We start from the raw sequence: 15536 nt of genomic DNA on the forward strand, positions 1-15536 counted from the left end.
TGAGCCCCGATGGGAACTCCAGCCTGAGCTTTCTATTTCAAAATTGTCTTTAATACTTAATCACCTTTCCTATATCAATAAGAAGATATTATTAGGAAGTTCTAAAGACATTTGTGTTGCTTAATTATTTACAATCTCCTTTCAGCTTTCAAAAGCGATTTGAGCTGTTTAAAGGAAAAGCCGTAGGAGTTCCCCGGTGGCTCAGTGGGTTAAGGATCTGGCTTTGTTCCTGCTGTGACTCAGGTCTGAGCCCTGGCCCAGGAACTTCTGCATGCCCTGGGCAGGCCCCCCCCCCCCCGTGCCCCCCGCCCCCGTACCGCCCCACCATAGAAACCTTATATGTCACATGGCTTTTATTTATTTATTTTTATTTATATAATTTTTTTTATTTTCCCACTGTACAGCAAGGGGGTCAGGTTATCCTTATCACATGGCTTTTAAAACAGAGTGACATGAAGAAGGAGAGAAGCTTTATTATAGTCCTATTATTTCTTTCATAGAAATCATGGTAAGAAAAAAAAAATCATGCAATGCTAAGGCATAGCAAGCTTCTACACAAGCTTTCTCACCTAGCGTTGAAATTGCCCGCAGGCCAACATTAACCAGGGGTTTACCGTGGGTTCGGTGCTCTCCAGTACTTCACAGGCACTAGTCTGTCTAGTTCCATGGATATTGTCACTAACCCTATTTCAGTATGAAACAACTCAAGGTTAAAGAGGTTAAGCATCTAGCTTGAAGTCACACAGCTAGGAAGTGGAGTTGGAAGTTTTAACTTGGGTTTCCTGGTCTCCAGAGCACTTTGTTACTAGTGAATATTTTCAGAGGGGGGGCCACATCCCTTTAGTGGCTCCTGAGATCAACCTAGGGACTTGCAATGCCTTTTCAAGTGACCAAGATAGAAGAGCGATGACCAAAGTTCATCCACTACTGAAATTTTTTTCAGGAATTTTGTTTTTCCTCCGCGTGTGTTTGTACGTGGAATTGTAATGTGGCACAAAATGTGTGTCTAACTGTGAGTGTCTCTCTTACACAATTTTAAAGCAGCTGCACTAAGAAATACTGACCCTAACTCATTCATGTTCCAGACTTGGGAGGACAACTGGTTTTGATAAATCTGCTCTCTGTAGAAATCTTTGCAAGAAAGAAGAGATTTAAAGATCGATGACTCAGCACGCCTTTCCTGTGTGAATAGGCTTAACAAGCCAACCCCTAGAGCCACACAGCAGAGAGTTTTCCTAAAATAGTCAGACCTCACTGGTCTTATGCCTACTTGCTCATCGTAAATCATTCATCGACCTCTGCAGCAATAACAGAGAAACTATTTTTTGCTTTTGTAAAAACAAAAGTCCTGTGGGTAGAAAAGGATTCAAGGGCCACCCTCCCTCTCAGGGAAGGCCTAGCAGATGCAGCTGGCAGCAGCTTCCGAGGGAGAGTGGGCACCGTTACACCTGCTGTCCCCAGGAAAAGGACAGATGCTGCTCTTTTACGTGTTTGCTGGATCTTGAGGGTCATCATAATGAAAGGGCTAAAGCTCAAAAGATCAAATGATCTCCTCGTCCTCTCTAACGAGCTCACTAAACGTGTATCATGCGCCATAACTCAGTCGTAGCTTTAGGGCCTGGATCAAACTCCTGCCCTGTTACGAGTGGTATGATTCCTTAAACAATGCAGGTCAGCAGACCTCATCGACTCTAAGAGAGCCTGGTGACCGTCTGACGGGAGAGCCTCTCACAGCAAGGCGGCATTTGCGTGGGGGGCCCAGACCTCACAAGGGCGTTTTCCCAAGAACCAGAGCAGCAGTGCCTTCGTAGCCTCAGCCTTGATTGCTCATCTTTACCTGGAGATAATAATACCAACAACACAAAGCTGCCTTTGAGCTTAAAGGAAATGACCAGGAAACACCCAACACACAGTAGATGATGCTAGCGAAGGCCGGTTCTCTGTTCCTCTGCTCTATTAATCAGGCCCATACCCCCAGCCCAAGGAAATTCCTGGCCATGATGGCTGTGGTGCCAGCCTTCCGTGCTGTGGGTAGGAAAACTTTGCCAGCATTCCTCGTTCCCTTCAATTAGTCGTAATGAACTGTAGCTCTGCCAGGGTCTACACTCTCCTTAAATCAGTTTCTGTGAAGTTTCAGGTTGTACTCCTTTCTCCCCCAGTGCTGTACATTTTATCCTCATGACTCATTGATTTTGCGGCTGGAATTTTGTACGTCTTCATCCCCCACACCTACTCCTCTCCTCCCCCCATCCCCTTTAAAAAATACATGACTTCTAAATTTTCGCTGGAGTATTTGCCAGAAAAACACATCTCTTTATTTTCTGGAACATGCTCATTCGAAATTACAAGAATCTCTCTTCACATCTAAATGTCTGAAATTTCTTTGAACATCCTATCCAGGGATAAAGTAACTGTGCAAATGGTAATTACTCTTCCTTTCTGCACTTTCTCATTCACCCCAGCTGTTATTCAACTCTCATTCATCTTCTTTTATGTTCCCTGCCCAAGAAGACTTAATTCATCCTCATAGAGGATTTATGCTCCTTGAAATACGCGTTCCTGACTCGCCCCTAGCATGGGCCTCTGGGGTCAGAGGGATGATTCAGATCGACGTGTGTGATTTTGCAGATCGAAGACTGCATTTAGCTTCCTTAACCCTGAAACTGGAAATGAGACCATCGCCTACGTAGAGACTGGTTGAAGGAATCACGGAGATCAACCACTGTGCAGGCGACGTGGCGCACAGGAAGCTCAACGAGTGTTAGCTGTTACTACTTAGCGTTGTCTCTCCTTGTTCCAAAACTGGTCTGGATTTCTTTCTTTCACACTTAAACGCTCCTTTTGCATGTATATTTTCATAATGTGACCTCAGCTCCTTCTTATGAAGGATTCATAAGTACATAGATGCATCTATTTGATCCTGTGAGCTCAAGGCTTTACCTGTTCCCAGGCGTGAACAAGTCTTTGATTTCACTCAAAAGTAGGACAGTTGGGGCTTTGGATTTTTTACTGTTGCCTTCCTGAAGCGAGTGCAAGATGAGCCTTGCTTCCATTCTTGGTATGGCTGGTCTTTAGTAGGATTGTCATGATATTCAGCGTTATAATTAAAAATATTGTTCGGAGAAATGGGGCCCTAAGAATAACACCAAACTCAACTCATAGAGTTTGGTGAAAATTCAGTGGGATAACCGGGAAAGAGTTGGGCCATATTAACGGTTTCTTCCCAACCCTTAAAATTTCTGTCTCCTCTTTCACATAGATTTTGCATGGACTGAAGGCAGTTCAATCACGTCTTTGTGCCCCAAAGGATATTTTCCCTGTGGGAATGTGACCCAGTGCTTACCCCGTGCTTTTCACTGTGACGGTGTAGACGACTGCGGGAACGGAGCCGACGAGGAGAACTGTGGTGAGTTGTGGGCTCAGCTCCATCCTCCAGCGCCCCGTGAACTCCCCCCACTGTGGGTGGGTGGAACGCTCAGAGTGACAAACTGGGAGAGGTGCCTCGAAGGGACTCCTGTTGTAACACCAATAATTCTCCCCAACTTATCGGTGACACTACCTGAATTTTCATAGTTAGGGTTTGCTTACATTGGAAATACAGTATTATAAAATGTTGTGTTTGATCAAAAAATGAAATTATTTTAAAGTCTACTTGGATAGCCATATTTTAACGTTAAATGGTTTTCTACACCCACTTCCTCATGGCTCGGGCAGTCGGTTCAGCTGCAGGAATATCCAGACAGCGCTTCATGGGGCCGCCTGGGGAGGGGAGTGATTCAACAGACCTGCATCCAGAGCCTGCGGTGTGCTCTCCTCGTCGCCAGGACAGGGCAGGCTCAAGGGGGACAAGTGTCTTGTCCTTGCGGAGGTCACAGCGACCACGCGAGCAAGGAGGACCACCAGCTTGGACACACATGAATGATGTCAGGGAGTGATCAGTACCAGGCAGTAAATAGAACAGGATAATGGGGTAGCAAGGGACTTGGAGGAAAGGCTGCTTTAAAGACATCGCCAGAAACACCCTCTCTGAGATGCTGACATTTGAATTGAGAATGGAAGGAAAAGAGGAAAGAAACTGTGAAATATTCTGGAGGTACAGGGTTCCAGGCAGAGGAACCTACAAAGGCCCAGAGGCTGAGCGAGGCAAAACACTGTGTCTGTGGGACAGAAAAGCCAGAGTGATGTGGGCACAGAGAGCCGGGTAGAGGCGGTAAGGAGGTCGGCCGAGGCCGGACCATGAAGGGCTTAGAGGCCATGTAGGTCTGTGCCTGTATAGACGGCTCACCCAGCCTGTGTATTTGCCTCTCGGAGAATCTGATGCCGAGGGAGGTCGACATGTCTTGTTAGTCACAGACTAGACCCTAGAACCCAGATCTCCTGAATCGGAGCAGATCCTGTGTGTTTCCTGCCACACAGAACTGCCACTCCTTGGCACTGCCCAGAGGGGACAGCAGAAGCCAGGAATAAGTGGTGTTTGTCTCTAGAATCTGCTCTCCTGCTCCTGGAAACTCTTGCTTGCTCCCCTCTCACGGGCACCCTCTGCCTTCACCAGCTGTGGGTCCCTCACAGCCTTTAGGATGCAGTGTAGCCAGCCGGCCCCTCGGTCCCTGAGATGCTTGGCTTCCCTGGCCAGGCTTCCCCACCCGGAAGCTCTGCCGCTGCCCTAGGACAGGCACCCTTTCCCTCCGTGGCCGTAGCCCCCAGGGTGTACCCGGATGGTGGTACTGAGGACTGCCTCGTCTTTTCACTGTGCTTCTGTCACTGGACAGAAACTCCTTGAGGAGAGTTCGTATCTGTTTTGGTGCCTCCAGAGCAGAACAGTAGAGCACAGCCAGTGCTCAGCGATGGGGCAGCTCTTGGAAGCCAACAGCAAGTCCCTTAAATTCTTGGCCTTTCCTCTTGGCTGCGTGGGAATCAGAGTCCATGCATGGTTATAATATTATAATATATCTCATGAGGGTGTTCTCAACACGCATTAAATACTTCATGGAAAGGCATCAAGTAGAAGAAGTTCAAAAACCGTTGAAGTTGTTAATCAAAAGTAAAAATAAATTGAGATTTGCAGGGATCAAAGGGACCCCTGGACAACAACTTAAATTTACGTTTCCATTTGTAAGAACTTCAGTATCATACATTATAGTGCCTGTTGTACCATTTTAATAGCTTATACTATAGTAATGATACTTCAAAATCAGGCCTTCTTTTTTGAACAAATAGAGTTTTTGGAGTTCCCTGGTGGCCTAGCAGTTAGGGATTCGGTATGGTCACTGCCGTGTCTCAGGTTCGGTCCCTGACCCAAGAACTTCTGCACGCTGCAGGCACAGTCAATACATACATACATACATACATAAAAGAATATACTTTTATTGCAAAAAGAAAGGGAGAAACTTGGTATCAAGCAGATCGTGCCATCTGACAAATTGAGAAGATACATTTCTCTCCTTTGTATTAGACAGACGTTATTAAAAGGACCTTTGTTTTTGCTTGATTGAGAAGGTCAAGTGCCATAAGTTTTATTAGAACTCATTGCATCTATCAAGTATGTACTTACGTACACATGTACCTGTGACAAAATAAAATTCAGCATACATTTTCTGCTGAGGACCGCAAGATTACCAAACATTTAAAATGTCAGCAGTAGCAATAGGTGACATTTTTTAAGACGGAAACGTGTGTAGAAATAGTCGTCTATTTCCATTACGTATTGTATGACACATGCATTTTGACTGGTTGTAATTGCAGCAGACCAAACTCCAGATGTTTGCCTCCCTTTTTCGTCCTCGCCATCGTTGTTATCTTTCTATTACTTAAATTTTTGAATTGATTTCGTGATCAAATTTTTATACTTTTGTTTTGTAATTTATATTTGATTTATGGAATAACTGACACATATTCATCACCGTGTGTTTCACAGGAGACACTAGTGGATGGGCGACTATATTTGGCACAGTCCATGGAAATGCTAATAATGTGGCATTAACACAGGAGTGCTGTAAGTGGTATTGGTTCCAAGACTCAGTATCAGCTTTGTGAACAGCATACTCGCGTTTTCACTGAGGAGACCTTAATCTTGCTTCACTGTGTGCTTTGATGCTGTTTAAACCTTTGCGTGGTATCTTTCTGATCCCTTGTTAAATGCCTCTGAAATGACCCCCTGGAAGCCAGACCTGAGATGAATACCATGAGTCTGTATTTAACCAGGAGAGAATTCTTGTTTGCTTTTATTGTGGGCCTGAATCATTTCGTTTAACAAGACGTAACTGTTATACATTCAATGGAAAAAAGAACAATATCAGTTACTAGAGATAAAGTCATAATTAAAGGAAGTATTTTTTTTTCCTATTGAATTGTGACTTTTGCCCCCTAGTTTTAAATCAGTATCCACAACGCTGTTACTGCAAAGAAACGGAGTTGGATTGTATAAATGCTGGTTTGACGTCTGTGCCAACTGTTTCCAGCAATGTGACTTTACTGTGAGTAGAATTCAAACCTTGGTCTTGGCTCCTAAAGTCGTTTGAGAACCGTATAGTCTAACCTAATCTGTCTTTGTTCTGTTTTATGCTGCTCACATATTAGCAAGATAATAGAAACTTCCTTTAAAATCTCCAGCCATCAGAGTTCTGCATGCTTCTTCTCCAGGAAAAAGAATCTTTTAAACAATGTATGTTAAATTAGCCAGGTTATCCTTTAGCTCATAAACATTCTGGGGTTTGGTGTTATTACTTTCAGTTATTTTTGGATTTATGTATTATTAATACACCGTTACTATATAAGTAAAAATAAAATTTGGGGGAGAAAAGGAAGTGCATTCACTTACTCTATCTCATTTTAAATAGTGGTAATTTGTTCAAGACTGCAAAGGTCGGAAAGACCCGTGTGGCTAGCTGGGGCACAATCATGCAGGTTTCTCTGAACTCTCATAGAAGTTTTGAGAGCCTGAGGAATTTGCTTGCAGACCTACCATAATTTGGGCATGCGTGAGTTGGTTAGGATTTTTGTTGTTTTTTGGGGTTTGTTTATCTAGAGAATAAATGAAAAAATTAAATCACATTTAGATGTTCTGTCTGTTATACTAACTGGTTAACCTTGTCAGATATGTGCAAACAGCTTTAATTTTGCTTTGTAGACTTTTCATTCTCCCATGAAAGTTTTCGTTTATTACAGGCATTTTCAATGTGTGTTAAGTAGTATGGAGCCTATTTCTCAAGCATATAGCTTCTGGGAAAGAGTTTGGTTGGTCGTAAAATCCATAATAAAGTCTTCTTTACATGTTGTTTTAGGTCTCTTAAGAAAAACAATATTCACAGTCTTTCAGATAAAGTTTTCATCAAATACACAGAACTTAAAAAGATGTAAGTAGCTATTAATAGTGTTTTTATGGGAAAACCTATGGGATGTTTTGTTTAAGATATTTTTCATCTAAAAGTAAAATGAAATATGAAGTGGATTACCTTTATCATTAAATTTATTTTTCTAAATATAATTTAGATTCGACAATAAAACATTGAAACGTATACTTTCCATTTCATAATTTAAAATATCTGAACCGGTTTTATTTAAACTTTTTTTTCGGAGAGTTAAATTTGAGTTGAGATCCAGCATCGCAGTAAGAAAATATGCAGTCCCCATGCTTTTACTCCAGATCATCTGCAGCTTCAGTGGCACCAGATGCACCTTTTAACTCAGAAGAAGAGTTATTAGCACAGACAAAAACCATCGCATCATTTAAACACATGTTGTTAGAATATGGACTGTCTCCCAGGATAAGAGCAAAAGCACCAGCTTTGTGAAATAAGTGATATTAGCATATCTGAGGAAAGAAATGATAAACAAGACACAGTCAGCTATGAGAAGCAGGGTGCCAGGATGCTTCCAGCATCATCAAAGAAAGAAAACCAGAGGCGGGGAGATACAGTCGATAGAGATAGTCTCTTGGGAGCAGCGATGGTTGTCCATCTGCGCCAAACCTCACGCGGACTTTAGTTTGATGAGACTCTCCCTATCAGGATGGAGAGTCTCTTTGCTTTGACTCCCTGCTCACGGAGCAACCTTCTGATGACTGCATTAACTTCCCAAGTGACTCATTTAAATACTAAAGTATTTGGGAAGTTGCCCTGGATAGGGAATAAAAACGTTCCGATTCGTGGAATGGAGTACATCCTATTTAAATAAAGAAATTAAATATTCCGCTTCTTGAGAATTTGGTGGCTGTGTGTCGGCCCCTCTGAGCCCACTCACTCTGGGATGACACAGAGGTCAAGTTGCTGCGCTCATCAAGATGATCATTAGACTAAATTAGAAAATTAGCACGACAAGACTGTAAGGCCCTTGGTCGTAACCTTCATCTTAACCACGTGGCCCTTTGACATTCAGGACAGAAGAGAAGGCCTCTGGAATTGTGACATATGTTAAAATCCCAGGAATAAAAATAAATCTATTTCTTTGTTGATATTGGCCAAACCCACTTGGTATGAACTGCCTTCAGCAGTTCTGTTCTGCTCACGAATCAGGGAAAGATTCCCTCCCAAGGAGAGGGAGTCCGTGAAGGAGCCCGTTGGTGAGGGCGAGTCCCGTGTGAACACGGAGAATCGAGCCTGGATTTGACCACAGCCCCCGCGGTTTCCATCCGCAGTGACCTCCTTCTGCTCTGTCCTGGGCCAGGTGGCCATGTTGTCACTGCCCCACTGGAGGCTGTGCATTGATAGGCTCTGGGGTTCCCGGTTCCTCTAGAGAAGAAGGCTTAGCTGTTACTGCTTCTGGTCTTACAGGAAATTCTTAGAATCAGAACACGTTCATTCTCTGAATCAACATTGTCCTTGTGCTCCTTGAATAATGCTCAAGGGAAGAAAAATAAAATACCATGAACAGAAAGGAAGGGAAAATAGTCACGTTTATAAGAGCAGCTGTTTAAATTCTGTTACCTAGAGTCATAGAAGCTGTACGAATTTCTAATTAAATCTTCTCCTTATTTAGAAATAATGCAACCGTTAAATGACTTACGTAAGATTCACAACAAATTAGTGGAAAAGCCAGAATTAGAGTCGGTATCCTCTCATGCCCAGCACACTGTTTATTTTACAATAACCGGAGACCTAGAGATGGAGAGAAATTTAGCATCTCATTGAATCTTTTACCAACGCATACTCTTCTGTCCCAAGCAGAACCCCCTCCTATACCTTTTTGCCCCCTCATGGGGGAAAAGCTGTCTTCTGTGTTAGCAGAGGAATCATTAGAAGATCAGGCGAGGATACTGACTTCTCAGGCCAAGTCCTTCCCCGGACTACTGGCTCATAGCTTTGATCTGTGTCAGTCCTTCTCTCTCTGTGTCTGGTAGCCACTGAAGGGAAGAATGTGGATGCACTAACGTGGATTAGTTAGTGCAACTTTAGTTAGGCCCAACTTTCCTATCACCCCCCCCCCAGATTGTCCCAATCAGCTGGACATTTATCCAATTAAATGTTGCATTCTGCTTTGAGAAAAACTTAGTTACCACATCAGACCCTGAATACCACCCAGCAGGGGTTCTCTCAGTGCAAGCTTGCTATGTGATGCTTCCTGGGCCATTTGATTTTCCCAGAGACTCAGAGAAAAACGATTATAAGACTCTTAATCAATAAACATTCATCCAGTGTCTCTTATATATGCGAGGTTATTACAGGGGATGAAAACGCAATTTCTTACATTTATATCTCTCTTCTTAAAGTTGACGAAGACTTCTGACGTTTAGACTTCTCATTTGAACTTTGGTCTTCCACGTCCACCCCGTCGGGGAGTCATCAGTAGATTCCTTTCAGGGATGAGGAAACCACCCTTGGGGGAAAAAGGCTGTTTGTCCAAAGTCAGCCTGCTGACAAGTTTTAGAGCTCTGACGCTGGTAGCCTGAGGTTCACCCTCGTGAGCCAGTCTCAGAATATTGTTATCATTGACAAAAACGTCCAGCATGAGCTTCGGTTTCAAAATGAACTAAGTTCTTTGTAAGCGTTATCCAGATATCCTAAAGCAGCTCAGAAGCTCAGCAACCCCTCTTTGAATCTCCCCCCACCCCGCACCCCGACTTAGCTCCTCCTGCAGCTCTTTCCCACACGCCCAGAAAAATCTCCTCCAGTGTCGGGCAAGCCCTTGTCCCTCCTGGCCCTCCCTCCTACCTTTTCCTCAAGATGCTGCGTTATAACAACAGACAGAGCAAGACACAAGCCATCCCCAGGAGAAGGTGTCGGGGAGGGAAGAAACTAGACGGGCAGCCCCAGAACCCTTGGGAGAGACGGCAGGAGGGTAAGAGCTGCCACACCACATGGTGTTCCTTTTTTCAGCTAATATTTATCGATACCTATGAAGTATCAAGGATATGGCGGTAAACAACACCCATGAAAAGCCCTCTCCTCCAGGAACTCACCTTCCAATGGAGGTAAAAATAAAAATTAAGGACAGAGTTCCCACTGTGGCTCAGCAGGTTCCAACCCGACTAGTATCCATGAGGATGAGGTCCAATCACTGGCCTCGCTCAGTGGGTTAAGGATCCGGCGTTAAGGATCCATGAGCTGTGGGTAACTGATCCATGAGCTGTGGCGTAGGTCAGATCCAGCGTTGCTGTGACTGTGGTGTAGACTGGCAGCTGCAGCTCTGATTCGACCCCTAGCCTGGGAACTTCCAAATGCCTTGGGTGTGGCCCTAAAAAAAGCAAAAAAGAACCCAAAACAAAAAAACCCTTTCGTGTGTTAGTTATTACAGAAAAAAATAAACCAGGAAGGGCATCGGGATGTGCTGAGGGAAGGAATTTCAAACAATATGCTGGTAAATTGTTCTGCCAGCGTTGCTCTTGTCCAAGGCATCTCTAAACTCCCCACAGCTCTGAGAGTTACCCCATGAGACTGGTCAGAACACACCCAGTAAGTCTTCTGTGCACCTCCTCTGATTCTTAAAGCTGGCTGTTATTACCCCGCACCCCCACCCCCGAGCCTCTTCCTCAAGCAACATCAAATCCTTAAATTCTTCCCCAGAGGGCCTGCTTTCAACCCCCAAATCCTTTCATCATTCTGGTCACACTTCCCCGGCTATGGTCCCCTACATTTTCCTTATGTGCAGTATCTAGAATAAACGGGATATTTTCACTTGGATGACACATGCAGAGGCAGAACTGGGGGAAACCAGCAACCCCTCCTTTCTAAACTCCATATACCCGAAGGTTGCCTTTGCTCTTTTTGTGGCCACGTCATACTCCTAACTCCTATGAAGTGACTGTGTCTCTAAAATTCTGATCCTGTGCCAGAGGCGTGACTGACACATGACAGCATCTCCAGCTGGTCCTTGTGCACTTAGAGCTGAGCGCTAGTTGTGGGACTTTTCCTGTATCCCTTTTCAGTTTTATCCTGTTAGATTCAGCTTTTCTTACCAGATTGTAAAGGTCTTTTTGGATCATCCGGCAAAGTCCCCATGCCTCCCAGCATTCGTCATCTGAAAATAAGTTGAACTGTCTTTGCCCAGGTCAGGGAGTGAATATGGGGCGGCCCGTGCCGGATCTTCTTTCCATATCCCTTCAGCATCATCCTTCAGATAATGTGTAATGGTCTTTATTTTGTCCATAAAGACATCACAAAACCACTTAGATGCCTGAGAGACGCATCAGTAGAGTCGACCACACATTTTTATCCAGGCGGTCTTTCCAAGAAGAAAACCAGATTGGTCTGACGTGCTCTGTTCTCGTGAACCGCCCTGTTGGAGATCTTGCTGAGGTGCTCGCACGGCCGCATCGCAATATCCTGTCCTGTGATCTTGGCCAGCACCAGCTGGCAGCTCGTGCAGCCGGAGCTTGCGAAAGCGTCTTCTTCCCTTGTTGAAAAATCAAAACTCATCTGCCACCTTTAATTTCCCAGCTGCTCCGCCTTTCTCCAGATTCCTCGGTAATTGATTGTGGACCGAGTGTTCGCCTTTTCCGTCTTTCTCAGTGTCTAGGAGAAATTGTCCAAACCAGAGGGCTTTGGCCCATTTCGATTAGCATATTCTGCCATCTTGGGCTTTCACTGCTGCACCCCCAAATCCTGTTTATTCCCTTCTGAGATCATCTGTTTGGATGGAGAAGATAAGGACAATGTAGGAGTTTAAAATTTATATTTTTTATTATTTCATAATCTTCTCAAACAGGTCCCGTACAGCAGGCTTGGGCTTGTTCCTTAACATTGTCTTAACCAGAAATTCATTTCTGTCGCCCATAGCGTTCTTCACTGTCTGAGTTTCGAACACGCCTTAAGTCGTGGCTTTCAATTATGATTCCAGCTTTGTGAACCCCTCACATTCATCTTTGAATTTTGAAGACACCTCTCACTAAGCATCATTCCCTCTTCCTGAATTGGCTGGTCCTCCTGGTCCTCTCAGTGCCATGTACTGCCACCACCCCTCACTGTCACACATGCTGAAACACACATGCGGGTCGATGAGTATTTGTTGAAGGAATGATGTGTAGGACCAACACACAGGGCCAAAGAGAAGTGGGAGCATCTCCAGCAAGGAGAACCAAGGAACATACACAGAAACCCTCAAAGGATATTGGGAAGATAGTGACCAGAAAAGTTTGTCTAAAGGAAAAGAGCTCCCACAGGAAATGATGGAGCATGTGCTGGAGGGGACTTTGAGCCCTGATTATAGGGCCTTTGAAGGCTAGGCTAAGAATCTGGGCTTTATTCTCTTCAACCAGGACATGCATGAATATGTGATTTAGATTGTATTGAGCTAATAAAGTTGATATGCATTTTTAAGTTGTGTTGGGATATATCCTAAGAGGTCACCCAATTTAATGCCACGTGAGTCTTTGGTCTTGCACGCTTGAAATGTTCGCAGTGAAATTGAGGTCATTGAGGCATCCAAAAAAAAAAAAATTATTCTTAAGTGAAAATAAAATTTTAATTGCTAGGTGAATAAACGTCATTCAGCTTATCTGAATGCCTTTACTAGTGATCACTTTATTCATTTTAATAATCTTTCAAACTTTGTAACACTGGAGCCTAAGAAGCAATTTAAGATGACCTTTCAGAGAAGTAAAATAGAATTTATGAGATTGGCCGTAATACTTTATCACTGCTACCACAGAAACCCGCAGCAGTTCTTCTTACCGTGACATAAATCTTGTATAAATTAGGTATTCCTTCTTAAACTGGGTTCTCATTCAACACAATCATTGGCCACACAGTGTAATTCAAGGAGTCTGCCTGGCTCATGAATACAAAACGTTGCATTAAAAAATAGCCTATAAACATGCATGTCCTTAAGGCATTTATTTGCTTTAGTTTCAGGTACATAAATTCCTGGCGTTTCTGCTTGAAAAGTCCTGACAGCTGAAACAGCAGGAATTCATGAACCAGTAAGTTATTCTTAGAAAAGCCACTCAGTGTAAAGTATATCAAACGGGCTCATGTCTCAGCTCTGAATAAAAAGAGGACCTCACATGCCAAATTGTCATGTTTCCAAATTTCCCCTCATATTCACGAAGCTACTGTTCTGCAAAGACGAAAGCAGACACTAGAGGATCAAGTTAGAATTCAGCAGCCTCAGTCTGAGACAAGGGCCCTGGGATTCTAACTCTCTATGCGGTGCCAGCAAAGCTGGCTAAATGGAAGACTAGAGACTATTTTTTAAGAAGTTAGAGTCTTAACTCATGCCAGTGAAGGCAGTTAAACTGTACACATCTGGTGAGCCGTGCAGATAAAAATCACGAGGCCAAACTCACAGTTTATGACTGCACCCCTTTCTTCAAGATTGATCCCATGTATGTGAGATGTGCATGCCCCTTTCTTGGCCATGCCCATGGCATGCGGAAGCTCCAGGGCTGCTGCAGAGACAACACCAGATCCCTGACCCTCTGTGCCCCAAGAGAACTCCAAAATGTGCATTGCACTTTTTTTGTCTTTTTTTTTTTGCCATTTCTTGGACAGCTCCCATGGCATTATGGAAGTACCCAGGCTAGAGGTCGAATCAGAGCTGTAGCTACCGGCCTACGCCAGAGCCACAGCAACACAGGATCCGAGCTGAGTCTGCGACCTACACCACAGCTCACAGCAACGCCGGATCGTTAACTCACTGAGCAAGGCCAGGGATCGAACCTGCAATCTCATGGTTCCTAGTCGGATTCGTTAACCACTGCACCACGACGGCAACTCCTGCATTGCACTTTTGACCTAATTATCTAGAATAAAATGTAAATAGCACCAGATAGGTAGTCAATTTTGTATTTAAGAGGAACTTCAAATCTTTATATTATGGTATTATATTATTTTTCTATTTTCATTTGCTATTATAATATAATTTGCCGTATTAGCTTTCATTCCATCACTCCAGGGGCTCTGAAAATGCTAAAACAGATATTGATCTGTATGGGTGCATTCTATTGGCAGCAGGTCTTTAAAGCAAAGGCAGAATTGGTGCTGCAGTGTGAAGCCTCTCCTCACAGGCTTGGTGCAGCAGGGAGAGAGGGAGGGAATGCCACAAGGTCCTACTGGGTTTCAAGTTTACTTCGTGGGGCTGAACTTGATGCTTTGTGTGTCACTATGGATGGAAGCCATGAGCTCTGTAGTACCCACCTTTTCCACATGGTGATACACGGAGAAAATGACAGTATTTGCTCAATGCTTGCAGTGCAAGATGGGTTTGTTAATAACTGGAAGATAATCTTGGCTTGGCTTTGCCACCTTGGGGGCTGAGGATGTCAGTATCCTGGCACACCTGTGACACATGCATGACTCCAAGGCTGGGAAGCTTTACTAGGGAATAATCGTGGTACCACACAATCCAGAGCACAGCCACATGCTGAACGAGCACAGAAGCTACCGACAGTTTGGCAGGGAAGTATCATAACAGTAAGAGAGTGTTGTAAAATATTTTAGGAAGCAAATCAAATCAAGAGATAGGGAAGCCATTCGGAAGACTCTGTGGCCCTTAGCTACCCTGAATAGTGAGAATATTTCCTGCCTAAAGGCCTTTAGAAAATGCAGCTTCAGGGCTACCCTCCCATTGTATAATGAGCACAGGAAATGGACATCATTTCCTTCGGGAGGCCCGACAGTGCTGCTGCTGAATAATCCTCACCATGTTGCAGGTCGCTTCAGAGGTTAAGTAAATCATGGCCCTCTGAGCTCAGGTTGGGGCACTGGCTCCAGGTCAACCGCTGATGCCATTTGTCACCTCGAGTCCCTCTCTAACCAGCGGTGTGCTTCTCACTCTGCATCTCAGCCCAGAACAGAGTAAGACTCGCCCTCTCCTTGTTTCATGGGGCTAGAGGGGAGAGGCGGTAAGGGAGGCGTCTGTTCTGAACGCCGGTCCCGTGTGGTGAGCAGCTCCTGCACAGCGGGCAGCGAGAGAAGGCCGCCAGGGTGCCAGTGTGCAGACCAGGACTGGTTCCCTCCTCACCAGCCCCCGCGGACCTCAGTGGGACAGGTCAGAGATGCCGGGATCTGACCCCTGCCGGCACTGCTCTCACTGGCCGTGCTTCTGCCTCGAGGGCGTGGGACTTAAATTGTCTTTAGGTGAAGAGAGTGGAGAGCCTGTTCAAC

At 44.5% G+C, this 15536-nt stretch overlaps 1 protein-coding gene across 1 annotated transcript in view; it reads left to right on the forward strand.

Moving 5' to 3' along the window:
- Positions 1-15536, forward strand: part of RXFP2 (relaxin family peptide receptor 2) — a 54783-nt gene that overhangs the window by 14139 nt on the left and 25108 nt on the right. The window contains exons 2-5 of the mRNA XM_047756359.1: positions 3260-3406; positions 5915-5992; positions 6368-6473; positions 7281-7352. Of these exons, the coding sequence (XP_047612315.1) occupies positions 3260-3406; positions 5915-5992; positions 6368-6473; positions 7281-7352 (403 nt within the window). The remainder of the gene's footprint in view (positions 1-3259; positions 3407-5914; positions 5993-6367; positions 6474-7280; positions 7353-15536) is intronic.

The sequence above is a fragment of the Phacochoerus africanus genome, chromosome 13 (genome assembly GCF_016906955.1).
Source record: "Phacochoerus africanus isolate WHEZ1 chromosome 13, ROS_Pafr_v1, whole genome shotgun sequence".
Lineage (NCBI taxonomy): Eukaryota > Metazoa > Chordata > Mammalia > Artiodactyla > Suidae > Phacochoerus > Phacochoerus africanus.